Source organism: Solanum verrucosum, unplaced genomic scaffold, assembly GCF_900185275.1.
Source record: "Solanum verrucosum unplaced genomic scaffold, falcon-dt-bn FXZP01000268.1, whole genome shotgun sequence".
Classification (NCBI taxonomy): domain Eukaryota; kingdom Viridiplantae; phylum Streptophyta; class Magnoliopsida; order Solanales; family Solanaceae; genus Solanum; species Solanum verrucosum.
In genome coordinates this window covers 1,247,347-1,260,995 of record NW_026019957.1, presented here as the reverse complement: position 1 = coordinate 1,260,995, position 13,649 = coordinate 1,247,347, and the positions used below count along the sequence as shown (strand labels likewise).

The 13,649-nt window shown below is 31.8% G+C and overlaps 3 protein-coding genes and 1 non-coding gene across 4 annotated transcripts in view; 3 read left to right on the top strand and 1 right to left on the bottom strand.

The window, feature by feature from the left end:
* The window catches only part of LOC125814483 (NADH dehydrogenase [ubiquinone] 1 alpha subcomplex subunit 6-like), a 520,085-nt gene that overhangs the window by 354,382 nt on the left and 152,054 nt on the right, over window positions 1-13,649 (top strand). The gene's annotated exons all lie outside the window — the stretch shown is intronic.
* On the top strand, window positions 74-158 carry TRNAM-CAU (transfer RNA methionine (anticodon CAU)). The gene is given in 2 exon segments: window positions 74-111; window positions 123-158. It is a non-coding gene; the product is annotated as a tRNA-Met (tRNA).
* Window positions 1,942-4,406, bottom strand: LOC125814482 (uncharacterized). The gene is made up of 4 exons (XM_049493937.1): window positions 4,286-4,406; window positions 3,496-3,675; window positions 2,747-2,884; window positions 1,942-2,174 (listed from the first exon to the last, which is right to left on the bottom strand). The coding sequence occupies exons 1-4, from the start codon at window positions 4,307-4,309 to the stop codon at window positions 1,995-1,997; spliced, it is 522 nt and encodes a 173-aa protein (XP_049349894.1). The 5' UTR covers window positions 4,310-4,406; the 3' UTR covers window positions 1,942-1,994.
* On the top strand, window positions 6,561-13,517 carry LOC125814464 (uncharacterized). Its single transcript, XM_049493911.1, has 9 exons — window positions 6,561-7,245; window positions 8,814-8,965; window positions 9,479-9,574; window positions 9,663-9,725; window positions 10,253-10,321; window positions 10,545-10,647; window positions 10,744-10,815; window positions 12,561-12,649; window positions 13,240-13,517. Exons 1-9 carry the CDS (start codon window positions 6,915-6,917, stop codon window positions 13,390-13,392), a joined length of 1,128 nt encoding a protein of 375 aa, XP_049349868.1. The 5' UTR covers window positions 6,561-6,914; the 3' UTR covers window positions 13,393-13,517.

The window sequence follows — 13,649 nt, the reverse complement described above, 5'->3', positions numbered from 1 at the left end:
AACGGTGTTTTATGACAAAGTTTTTGACTATAATTAGGATTAGATAATAATTTGTGATAGTTTGTGAACAATTGGGGTGGTGGCGCAGTTGGCTAGCGCGTAGGTCTCATAGCTTCTGAGTAATCCTGAGGTCGAGAGTTCGAGCCTCTCTCACCCCATTGTCTTTTTTACCATTTCTCATTCGATGTTTGGTACATGTTTGTATTTTGTTGTCATTTCTCATTTGATGTTCGATACCTGTTTGTATTTTTTGGTCATTTATCATTCGATGTTCAGTAGTTATTTGTATTTTTTGGGATCTCATTCGATGACGGTGCCTGTTTGTATTTTTTGTCATTTTTCATTCGATGTTCGATACATGTTTATATTTATTTTTTCGTTTTTCATTCGATGTTCAATGCATGTTCGTATTTTATTTTTTTGCCGCTTGTCATTCGATATTCGGTACCTATTTGTATTTTTAACTTATTTAGACTCACGTGCTGAATTCTCACTTTCATTATAAAGTGTTTCCTATCATTATATATTTTTAGATTATTTTTTTGTTTCTCGTTTGGCTATTTGGTACCTGGTTCATTCCTAACTAATTATTCATAATGGAAATTCTTACTTTAAGGGTAAAGTGTTCTCTACTAAATATTGTATGATTTTATTTTGGGATTTGAAGTTGAGCCCTTCCTAAGGTCGAGAGAATTCGAGTCTCTCTCACCTTATAAAATTTCTTCTTTTTTCATCGAAGTACATTTACAACTTTTTTTTCTTTGTTCTTAATTGGCTTCTAATACTTATTTGAGGGACGGACTAATTCATATTCGAGTTAGGAAGCCTCGTTTTGAAAGTTAAAGTGTTTCATATCAAAGGCAATTTACATTTCGGATGTTCAATCAATAAATTTAACTATAAATGGAATGCTACATAGCACCTCACCACAAAAAAAAAACATTTGGTGCTCATTCACATCTTTTTCACATTCTCTTTATATAAATATGCTCATCGAATACTCTTTTCTTTTCAGAAAAACCTCATGTTTTGTTGTCATGTATTTCCAAAAAATCTCACTTTAATTACAATATAATTCTTATCAAAAATAATTTCATTTTAAAGACTTGAAATTGAGAATTCTAATCAAAAGCATACTTACTATCCCCACCATATTTTTTAGTGATCCTTCACTTATTTCAATATATTAATATAACTGTCAACTTTAATCCGTGCAGATGTACCAAATACCAACTTAAATTTATTTAATCTTGAAGAGAAAAGAATATTGATACTCTAAGAAAGAGATGAGTTGTTGGGTCAGATTAAACTACATAGTAATTGTGGTTTTGTTGATCATTTGATATTTGAACTTAGTGGAATTAATTGTGGTTTACGTCGAATATGTCCATTTCACAGTGCTCCCAATAAAAATATTTTAAATTCAAAAGGCTCATATTGAAATCTTTCTTTACTTAAGGATAAATATTTTTTTCAAGTATTTCATTACATCCTTTGGTGATGATCGAAATAATATTATACATGTTTCAGTTAGTCTATAACATAATAGCTCATATCGAAAACTTAAAGAAATTTATTGAAATTTATGATCATCTTAAATTAAGTATATGTATAACATATATAAAAAAAAAAAAGACACTGGGGTATAAAACAAAAGGATAATAACAATAACAATAACAATAACAATAACAATAACAATAACAATAACAATAACAATAACAATAATAATAATAATAATAATAAAATATGAGATTTATTTTATTCGACATTTTAATGATTTTTTTGATTTGGGGATTAACATGCTTCGGATTATCTATACCAAAATTGGAGTATTAATGTACTTAATGTTGGATATAATAATAACAATAATAATAATTAAAAATAAATAAAATTAGCAACACACATAATACATATATATGTCTTTCTTCAAAACTCTTCTCTCAAAATTCATAAACAAAATTAAGGTTAAAATTGGAATATAGTTTTAGTAATTATTAGCAACCTAAGATCCTGAGATGTGGCCAACTTGCTTTTAAACTTTTTTTCTTCCCATTTTTACTTTTAATATTTTCAATATCTTTAGTACTTTTGCTTCTCCCAAAATGAAATGGCTTCTTCTTCTTCTTCATGCAAGTTGATTGCTCCAAATCTTGTGCCAAATTATGAGACTGTTTCTACAAGAAAAAAAAAAATTGGCAATCACTTGATACGACTAAATTCATATCGTGATTTTGTAACAATAATAACATTGACCTATCGACCTTATAAGTTCTGCATTTGATAGTTAAAGTTCGAGTACATCAACCTTATCTTTCATTCTTGATATAAGGGACAATATGTGCTTAAAGAACTTGAGCTACTCAATCGATAGAAACAATTCAAGAAAATTGAATTGAATTGGTTAGGTAAACAGAAGTAAAATAGTTCTTATTCTTCCAAAGCATATATTTATGAATTTAACTTTTATTTATTGATAGTTAAAAATAATTACAATATCATATATTTTATAAGTAACCGTCCATTAAAAACGAGATAAATTAGTAATCTAGAAGACTAAATATGTAGATTATTTTTACATGCATCGCCATATAGCAAAATAAATAAAATAATTCTAATTATATATTGATAATTTAATAAAATTTCAAGGATTGTACCATTCTCTTTTTTACGTTACTATATCAGACTTGATATGCAAAATATTTATGCGTTATCGACATAAAATGTAAATTTAAATGTACAAACTTACCTGTGAAAAATCAAAAATTGGATAAGAAGAAGCTGCTTGTCTCTTGGCATCATTATTTTTTGATTTTTCTGCAAATGGAGTCTGTATATTTGATGAAGAGCTGCATGATGTTCTTGCATTTTCAATTTCCAGGCACAGCTGCATTAATAAATATGATTAATTATCACAACAACTTAATTATATAATACTATTAAGATTTGAGCTTCTTTTTTTTGTTTGTTTAATTAATTATCAAGTACATGAAATTTATTGATAAATCTAACTAATTTATATTTGTAATCGTATAAAGATCATTATCAAAAAAGTATCTTCTCACAGTTCAAACTTGAGGTGGTTGATTAAAAGGTCGTAAAAAGTCACTAGGAGAAAATAAAAGAAATCATGGTAATGGTGGACATGCATAATATTATTTTTATGATACTTAGACAAAGTAAAGCAATTTTTTGTTACAAATAATTACTTAGTGAAGTTTTGTGATAATAGAAAAAGTTGAATGCTTTTTTTAATTATAAAATTAACTTAACGACCTTAGTGAAATAAAATAAAAAATTAAATGATCATTCGTGAAATTAATCTCAAAACTTGCATTGGAGTGTTAAGAATAATCAATAAATATCAATGTGTTATTTTAATAAAATGTGATTGTCTATAACTAATTTTTAGATGATCTAGCAACGTTAAAAATTATTTATACTATCAATATATAAAAATTAAAACCCAGATGATTAAATTGGAGAAAAATATTTTACCTGAAAAAGTCGAGTCTCAAGAGAATTAATTCTTTCCAATAGTGAATTTTTGGATGAAGCTTCTTGAATTGCCACTTTCATTGGAACAAATTTCCCTTCTCCTTTGCAGCATATTGATACTGATTTTTGACTTTTAATTATTTTCTTTTTCAACTTCTCTTTTCCTTCAATACGTTTCACCTTAAACAAGAGATAAATAAACCAAATAATAAAAGAGTTATAAAAAATATATAATAAGAATGAAAAACATTATCATAATTATACACCATAAAAAATTATAATGAGATGGATATAATCTTTTTTAACTCTTAAATAAGATGTCTCTAGCTTAAATTCGAGTCACGCAAAAAAACATGATAAGAAGTTAATGGGTCTTATGTGACGAGTCGGGAGATTTGAAGTCCGAAGAAGATTAAGAGATTGATGATGTGCTTGAAAGTAAACTTCAATTGATAAACATAAAATAAATCAAGTTTTGAGAACTAGTGGCACCTTATAACTTAAAACTAGTGGTGATGGGGTTGATGTGATATCTCAAAATTTGAGATTTTATGGTATTTGTAGAGTGGATCCCATAGGTTGCTAAAGTCGAATTGTGATGACAAAAATTAATCAATCCAAACTATCGGTAGAATATAAAAAAAACCACAAGCATGTATACATGTTTTAGCGAACTCATAAATACACTTAGTCAGAAAAGTAAAACAGATACATACAGAGCATTGGATATAAACAATATATATATATATACACCAAATTAAAAATGATAAGTTTCAAGAAATGAACTTACAACAAGAGAATCAAAGGGATCCATACTTGAGAGGAGAAATGATTTTTGGTTTTCTTATTATCTTTACTTGTTTAGTTGTGCACTTATTTATTGGGGTTGTTAAGATGTAAAACAAATCTGAGCTTTTATGTTAAGACTTTTTCCAAAACTGTTAAGATTTTTCCATATATCTCTCCTCTTTTTTGAATAATTCTATCCACATCTAGACCAATTATTTTAGGGTTTTAACTTCGATATACATATATGATGATATTGTAATTTTTTTATTATCTTGATCAATTGTGAGAATTTATCATAAATTGATTAGTTTTATGTTGGTGGAGTTTACTATAGTCCTTAATCCCATCTTTCATCTAGGATTATTATCCATGTGGACAAGCTCAACACACTAATGCGTATATAGAGTTTTTTGTAAGCAGTGCTAATATAATTTATTTTATTTTATTTTTAAAAAATTGATAATAGACGAAGGAAAAATGAGAGAGAGATTACAAGGTGAAGACTCAAACTCTCACCAGTAAGAAGCAACCAAATGAACTACTAAAATTCCCCACATTTCCCACCAACCAATGTCAATTTTTATATTTATATCCATTTTCATTTTCCTTATAATCTAGATGAACATACTTAGATTATAGCCCGAGGACATATCAAAGATATAAAGTTTATAAATTTGTTATTCTAATTTAAATTAACATATAATAATAATAATAAGTTTTTGTACAATATATATATATATAACTTATAAGTGTAAACCTGTAAATTATACTCTAAGGAGTCGTCATTAATTGATTAATGGGATAAAGAATAACTAATCTGCGATAAAATTTAGAATTATTTTATTTCAAATGTTTGATTATAGATATTAATTAATAGTGATAACCATTTTCTATTAATTAAAATAGTAGATTGAAATAGGTAATCCATAAAATATTTTTGACTATTTCATATTACTAATCAAACGACCCCAAAGTGTTCACCTTGCATATCACGTAGGAACACAAGTACATAACTCCAAAGTCATCTTCTCCACCAATCAATAATAATAGTGCTAAACACAAAGACATGTGTGCTAACATGTTCAACATCCAGGCTAATAGATAATATTCCTTTGGAAAATATTTGGGATTTCCCATCTTCCACTCAGGGTTGGTCCATAGCGACTTCCAATTTATTATTCATGACAATATGCAATGCACCCTCCTTATATAGTCCATAGCGATTTTGATACAATCAAAGTTGAATAGGTGAAAAATCAAATTTATTAATACGATTTGGCGTACTATTTTAGCAAAAGCCTCTCTAGGCAACCTCCCCTCTCATGTAATGCAATACACCCTCCTTATATATAAACTCATCCACGGCCAATACAAGAAGTTGGGACACCACTTGCAAATCAATTATAACTATCAAGCACATATTTAGGGAGGAGAATAGGATAGCAGACTTGTTAACAAAGGAACGAGCAAAGACACTCTTTTTGAATAGCATAAGTCAATATACGTAATATTGACAATAAATGCCATCTATCGGTCAACAACTTTGTATCAGAACCATCCCGATCTTTACAACTTTAATACTTACTAAAAAGAATAGCCAAAAGGGCAAAGACAAAGAAAAGTTGGCAACTACTACTATATATCAATCTTACAATAATTATACTTAGTGTCATGTTTCAATTATTTAAATCTTTAAGTATTAAATGGCAATAATTGAGATTTTTTTATAAGCTGATGAAACACGTTGGCGTAGTTCATCATTTCTTGAATTGTTAAAATACCAACAAAAATTGTTGACCATATTGTGACTATGATTATTTGGTAATATACAAACAAGATCGAGAAGTTTCTTAAAAACCATTGTCCAGCCAACAAACTCAAAGTATTCTTAAATTACGTATATAAATTCAACTTATCAATTTAAGATTAAACAGTAACATGCATGTGTAAAATTAAAATAAAATTGTAGAGGCCCTAAAAATTGATTGGAATTATTTTCCTAATTTATCTACCATATATTTTATCCTCCCAAAATCTCCCTCTGTCCAATTTTGTCCACTAGAATATATCATATTATCTCCACGTGGCACATTTACATTGGACACCTAGATATCCCTCTTAAAGTACAGTCACACATATATAACTGGACCCCACCCTTACAACCTCCCTCAAATCAACACCGTTCATTACACAATCACATCAAATCAGAAAACATTGACTTCAAATTATCAAAATCAACGGCTGTTACTCCAAAATAACTTTTTTCATTACTATATGCACAACGACGCCGAAGAAGAAGGCGGAGAAACTGAAGCAACTTGCTCGCCGGAGAAGAAGCTGAAACAACTTTCTCACGGTGAAACGACGCCGGAGAAGCAGCTGAAACAACAGTTACCTTATCGCCGTGAAACAAGTATATCTCGGTGAAACGACGCCGGAGAATTAACTGAAGCAAGTTTATCGCGGTGAAACGACGCCGGAGAAGCAGCTGAAACAACAATTTTATTTCCGTGAATCAACGCCGGAGAAGAAGCTGAAGCAACTTTCTAACAGCGAGACGACAGCTCAAAACGACGCCGTTTGCTCATTTTCCGATTCGCTTATCAGTTTAGACCGTAGAGTTTGTAAATATGGAATTTCCGTTGATAGCTCGATGTACGAATACTCCATCGACGACGTCGTTTTTAGGATGTAAAGTGAGTTTATGCGATTTTCCGATTAGGAATAATCGAGATAAGAGGAATTATAATGAGAAACTTTCGGTGGTGAGGATTAAAGCTATGGCGGAGAAGTCAGGTACCGGCGAAGCGTCATCAGTTGAAATTCGGGAGAGCGAAAATGGAGGAGTAGGATACACGGGGTCTACTATGGAGGTGACTACATTCAATCAGAGCTTCAGTGATGCGCAGTTACCTGTTTGGGAGAAAATCGGTGCTGTTGTCAGACTCAGTTATGGAATCGGTGAGTTCGTTTTAGTACTCCGCTTTTACACAATTTTCTGCATTTTTGGTAAAAATCAGTTAATAAAGCTGCACGAATATAGTAAATTGTCCTATCTTAAAATTCAGAATCCATAAACTTAAATCTTAGTGAATTTTCATGTCATTTGGTGGTGGCTTTTCGTTCTAATCATTACTACTATATACCATGAATGAGAGATATTATTTATTGATTCTTTTCATTCTCAAAGCACTGTTGTTCGGCCTTTCTAAAAAAGTAATGCATTTTTAGAAGATTTGACAAGCATCTAAAGATATTTTCAAATAGTGCGAGCAACATAGGCTTTGAGAATAAAAAGAATCAATAATACGATACGGACCACACATCATAAATAGATTGCAAAATTATTTTAGGATTTATATATACTTATATTTCAAACTCTTTTAAGTTTTGATGAGTAAAATTATTCAAAGAAAGTGAATTTATAGTGATAGAGAAATTTCAAGTAAAGGGAAAGGATTTTTCTGGCAAATATATTTTTTGCTTTCTGTTATGTCATTAAAGTGCTTCTAAAAGTGGAAGGGCTAAGATTTTCTTCCTTTAATCATGTGTCTAGTCACATACTCACATGGTAAGTGGTACCCTTGATATATTTTTTAAATTCAGAAACAATATTAATTTTAAGATTTTTATGTTACCCTTAGTAAGAGAATGTATAATCTCATAAATATAAGTAATAATTTAATTTAATCATAAATCCTTAAAATCTTCCTTTTTTAAAAAAACTTCATACTCAAAAGTGCATAGTATAATTTGGGATGGAGAAAGTACTTTGTTTCATGTCTAGGAAAGGATTGTAGGGAAGTAGTAAGGAGTACTATAAATGAAAATCTTTGGGAAAGAATAGAAGATAAAATTTTAGGCTTTTACTCATGCTTGGCTATTAATAAATCTCTCAGTGGAAAAGAGATCTAAGTTTTTTGACTAGGAAATGAGGCCACAAAGTAAGAAGATAATAATGACAAGGGGTAAAAACTCACCCACATTCAATATTAGTGTATGCACAAAATTTTAGTAAAGTTTATAACAAAATATGTTTGGATGAATCTTTTTAGGAGAAATTTTGGAAATGAACTTTGTTTAGATTAAAATATGTCTGGTGTGTATGAAGGAAAATGTTTTAATGGAAATTTTTCAAGGAAAATAAGTGGTGGTATTGATTTTATGTGAAAATTATGGCCCTGCCACTTATGAGATCCATTCACGTTTAACTAAGATCTCGAATTTGTTCCCCTAAAACAGAGAACCTTTCAGTAAAGAGCGTCTTTAGTCCTTGAATGGGCTTAACATACATGAATTCGGATTAGTCATTCTAGTGAGCTTTGAATGCTAAATAGTTAAACCGAAAAAGTTAGACAGTCATTTCTTTTTGATCCAATGTATTTATGTGTTTGTTTACATATATTTGTTGCATATATTTCTTTCAGCCTTCTATGAGTCCCATCCTATTAAATTTTTTGGATAGGTTTACAGACGAAAAATGAAGTCCTGCAATCATTTTCTGATGTTCAGTTTGTTTATGAACTCAGGCATCTATGGAGCAATGGCTTTAGCCGGAAAGTTCATATGCTCAATATCTGGAATTGACTGCACAGGAGGGTTCAGTCCATCATTAGATGCCATTGTTGAAGGACTAGGATATGCAGTTCCACCCATTATGGCTCTTCTATTTATACTAGATGTATGTTCAACTTTTCCCATTTTTCTTTCTGTCACAGTAACCTTACCTTATAAGCTAATTCTCGGTGTTGAGTTAGTTTAAAGGTCCCTTTTTCACGATTTATAAGCGCAACACTCTCCTTGCTTTTGGTTTACCCAATATTAGACCCTAGTGTTATATTATCCACAAGGACCACAACCAGATGTCTAATCTTGGGCGTGCTAGAGGTGTTAAATGTCCCACATTGGTTGAGGGAATCGTCTGTTGTCTCCTTACATAGTTTTGGATGATCCTCATTTAATAAGCTAATTTTTTATGTTAAGCTTAAGATCCATTTTCTTTATAGAGTATCTAACAACATTTTTAGCATCTTTACCCTGGCTTAGTTTCTTCTATCTACACATGCCTTCACTAACTCTTAGTGTGAAAATGCAAAAATGTTAGCCTTATATATTGTAGCCATTCTAGCTTTGTCCATCTGAGGTTCCTCAATTATATAATTGTTGTTTTATAACAAATCATGTGTGTTAATAGGATGAAGTTGTGAAGCTATCTCCTCATGCGCGAGCAATCAGGGATGTTGAGGATGAAGAGCTACGGAACTTCTTTTATGGAATGTCACCTTGGCAGGTAAAACATCTATTACTTTCATCATCAGCATTCAGCAGTTCTGTTGCAAAAAAGGGAAAGGTTAATAGATTGTGTTGCAATGTTGTAGTTCATTCTGATTGTCGCTGCTAGCTCTGTTGGAGAGGAACTTTTCTACCGTGCTGCTGTTCAGGTTAGTGTAAATGATCTATTTTATTTCACACAAAAGGTTGAACTGCCTTTTTTATTTGCAGCCTTCCATTTTAAGTGTTCCTTTATTGATAGTGCAAACCCTGCATTTCTCATCATCTGAAAGCATATACCTGAAATGAAATCCATTTGGTTAAGTTTCTATTATTTTAGGTTTCTATTAACTACACAGTAGACTTTTTAAATTGCGAAAGCTCCAAGAAAATACCTGTCAGAAGAGTTTTCTTTCTTTATCCCATTTTACACCTATGGCACTATTATTTGCTAATCGGACAGTTCTGACTACAATTGTTCAAACAGGTTCTAATTTTTTTTCTTTCTAATATTAGAAACTGTAATATAAGAGTACTTTTGTTTAGTTTCTGAATCTGTAAATTTTATTTCTTAGAATATCAAGGGATTCGATGAACAACTCACGTGAAAACTAGATGTTTTGACTATTGTACATAGACCTTAAGAGGGGGGAGTAATTTTTTCAGCCGCTTTATCTGACTACATTTGCACTTACAGGGAGCTTTGGCTGACATTTTCTTAAGGAGCACTGATTTGGTGACTGATGCTCGAGGGATGGCATCATTGGTAAGGATTCTATTTCTAACATCCTTCTCCAATCATCGCTTGGACTCTCCAAAAATGTTGTTACACCCATGTTTGATCCTCAAAAAATACACTACTTTTGGAGGATCCCGACATGCATCCATCGATGCTTTTGAAGAGTCTGAGCAACATACTCAGACTCCCAAGTTACAAAATATCCAAATTTTTCTGATGCCTTGACACGTTCTGTTTCCTTAAACTGTAGACTGGTGTTTTGCCACCTTATGTACCATTTGCTCAAGCATTTGCAGCTGTAATGACAGCAGCTCTTACTGGTTCTTTATATTATATGGCTGCTTCTCCAAAAGGTCTGTTTCATAGGCTGCATTTTGAGATCCTTCGTTGTCCTCTGCTCTTGCATGCTTAAACACAATCATTTGGCTGTTTGTTGTTTTCACTTTCAGATCCTACCTATATTGTTGCACCAGTGCTGAAGTCGCGTTCAGGTCGTGAAGATCTGAAAAAACTCTTTGCAGGTTTGACCCCTCTTCTCTGCTCATGGCAAAGTTAAGGGCATCTCCAACCATACACTCTATTTTACTCTCCAAATATAGAGTTCTCTATTTTTTCATACAATCAACTCCAACTCAATTCTCTATTTTACTCTCTAAAAAAGAATCTTCTTATCTCTCGTCAATATTATAATATTATTTCTATTTCTATTTCATTTTCTTATTTCATAATATGAACCCGTTCTTTCTCTTTTCAAGATAATCATCCTATATAAATTTCATGTAATATAAAATTATTTTAAAAAAAAAAATTCTTTATTTAGTATAAAATTATATTTTATTCTAAATTTTAAAGAACAACTACGAAAAATTGAAAAAAGAAATCAACAAGCATAACCGCAATCACAAACACAATAATTCTCTAGATCATACACTATCTTTTTTCCGAATATTGTTAAACTCTGAAAATGACCTACCGGACCGGATTACTAAATTATTGTTGTGATTTTAAAAATGGAAAAATGCATAAGTACCCCCCAATCTATGCCCGAAATTCCTGAGATACACTTATACTATACTAAGGTCCTATTACCCCCTCCCCCAAACTTATTTTATAAATAATTTTCTACCCCTTTTCGGCTTACATGCACTATCAACCAGAAAGCTTAAAAAAAATTGTCAACACGCACTGGGCCCAGAAGATAGTGCCACGTAGGCCGAAAAGGGATAGAAAATTATTTACAAAATAAGTTGGGTGGGAGGGGTAATAGGACCTTAGTATAGTATAAGTGTGTCTCTGAGATTTCAGGCAGGTTGGGGTACTTATGCATTTTCCCATTTTTAAAATCACAACAATAATTTAGTAATCCGGTAGGTCATTTTCAGAATTTGGAGAACTACTATTCACTTCTCTATAAATAGAGAATAGAGGGATTTTAGAGAGTGGTTGGAGACTCAATTCTCTATTTTACTCTCCAAATATAGAGTAAAATAGAATGGGGTTGAAGATGGTCTAAGACAATGCTCACTCATGGTGTTCAAAACCTAATTAACATAATGCTATGAGAACTAAAGCTAATGAGATATAAAGGATTAAGGACAGCCGATATCAACTTGGAAGAGAAAAGATGAAGTATCTCCCTTAGCCTAGTCTGTATCCACCAGCTGACCAACAAAAATAAAATAGTCACAAGTTAGTTTGGATCAAAGAAAGGCATAGGGTTTGTCAGCAACCAAGAAGCTTTGTATCATAGTTACGTTGCAAGGATTCTAAACGTGCCTCCTAGTTGTCGGTCTGCTGCATCTTGCCCGTCACTAGGCACCTTTGGGAGGCAAGGAGTGTGACAAAAACATGCTTCCCCTTATTCCATTGGGACTTCTCAAGCCTTTCAGTATAAGAATAGCTATCTAAATTTATAATAAATACATGATACCACTTAAGGCTAAGGGTAGTATTTCTAGATATATATAAACGTTTTTCAGACTATTTTCTGCGTACTTTACCGAACACTAGAAAATAAATAAGAAAATATTTTCTGAGAGGACATTTCCAGTGGAAAACATTTTCCTTGGTACCAAACACACAGGTGTTACCATATATGGAGAGTCCCCCCCTCTGTGTAAGGATATCACCAAAAGAGACCAAGGAGAGAATGGAAGCAGAGTTAATTATTACGAGTGCATTTTAACGAAAATAATCCTGAATAGTCCAGCTCATATTATCGCGTGATATGTTAATTTTTTTCCCCTCTACCTGCATGTTTTTGCAGCTTGGTACGAGAGGCGGCAGATGAAGAAGATTTATTCTCCTTTACTGGAAGCAATACTAGCCCTTTACCTTGGGTTTGAATGGATCCAGGTAACATAAATTCAGTTTGTGTTTATTTGTACTTGCTAGTCTGTACTCAGAGGCGAACGGAACAGTTTTTATGGGTTAAACTAAATCTACTATCGTTGATATGGAGGGTACTCAGATACGTGAAAAACCACCAAAATTACAATGAACACTGACTTCTGTACTCATTGTTTCATCACTACGATGAGTTCAATGCTAAAAATCTTAAAATGTTGAGTCTGTCAAAGTTTAAATATTGGATCTGCCTCTGCTAATACTTAAAGGTAGTGTCTACATGAAATTTAGGAGGTTAGACACATACGTGTCAAAACCACGATGTTTCAACAAATGTCAATTTTTGAACTCATAGTTTCATAACTATTGACTAGTTGAGTGCTTAAAACCTCAAGGATTGAACCCATCAAGTTTAAATGATGGATTCGGGAGGGTAGACACATATGTTTAGAAACCACTAAGGTTCCAACGAATATAAACGCTTCTGAACTATGAGATCAATACTGAACATCTTAAAAGTTGAACCGTCATGTTGAGATGTTGGATTCGCCTCTGAAATTTGGGTAACTATAGCTTATTTGTTCTTGTGGATGCAACAGACAAACAACATTCTTGCACCTATAATCACACATGGAATATACTCTGCTGTAATTCTTGGACACGGACTCTGGAAAATCCACGATCATCGGAGAAGGCTACATCAGAGAATCCAACAACTTAAACAAGAAGGCAAGAATTCAAGTAAATTGTAAAGTGCCTACAATATAGTGAGAACAAATAATTAGCGTTGTACGCAGGATTTTTCTGAATTGTACTTTGGGAGAGAGGTTATAACACTGTATAAAAACTATGTAACATATAAGAATAATAATAGTTGGTAGCAAATATATACTATGTAACATATAAGAATAATAATAGTTGGTAGCAAATATATACGTTAAAATTGTTAGGTGCATGGCTTAAGTTAGTTGTATACATTAGGCTAGCAAATATATATTGTACCTCTTGC

Coding starts and splice junctions, on each gene's coding strand:
- LOC125814464 (XM_049493911.1), top strand. CDS start 6,915: ATGGAATTTCCGTTGATAGCTCGATGTACGAATACTCCATCGACGACG. Junction 8,966..9,478: donor CTCTTCTATTTATACTAGAT/GTATGTTCAACT, acceptor GTGTGTTAATAG/GATGAAGTTGTGAAGCTATC. Junction 10,648..10,743: donor TATGGCTGCTTCTCCAAAAG/GTCTGTTTCATA, acceptor TTTCACTTTCAG/ATCCTACCTATATTGTTGCA.
- LOC125814482 (XM_049493937.1), bottom strand. CDS start 4,309: ATGGATCCCTTTGATTCTCTTGTT. Junction 2,885..3,495: donor TTGAGACTCGACTTTTTCAG/GTAAAATATTTT, acceptor TTATTAATGCAG/CTGTGCCTGGAAATTGAAAA. Junction 2,175..2,746: donor CAATTTTTGATTTTTCACAG/GTAAGTTTGTAC, acceptor TTTTTCTTGTAG/AAACAGTCTCATAATTTGGC.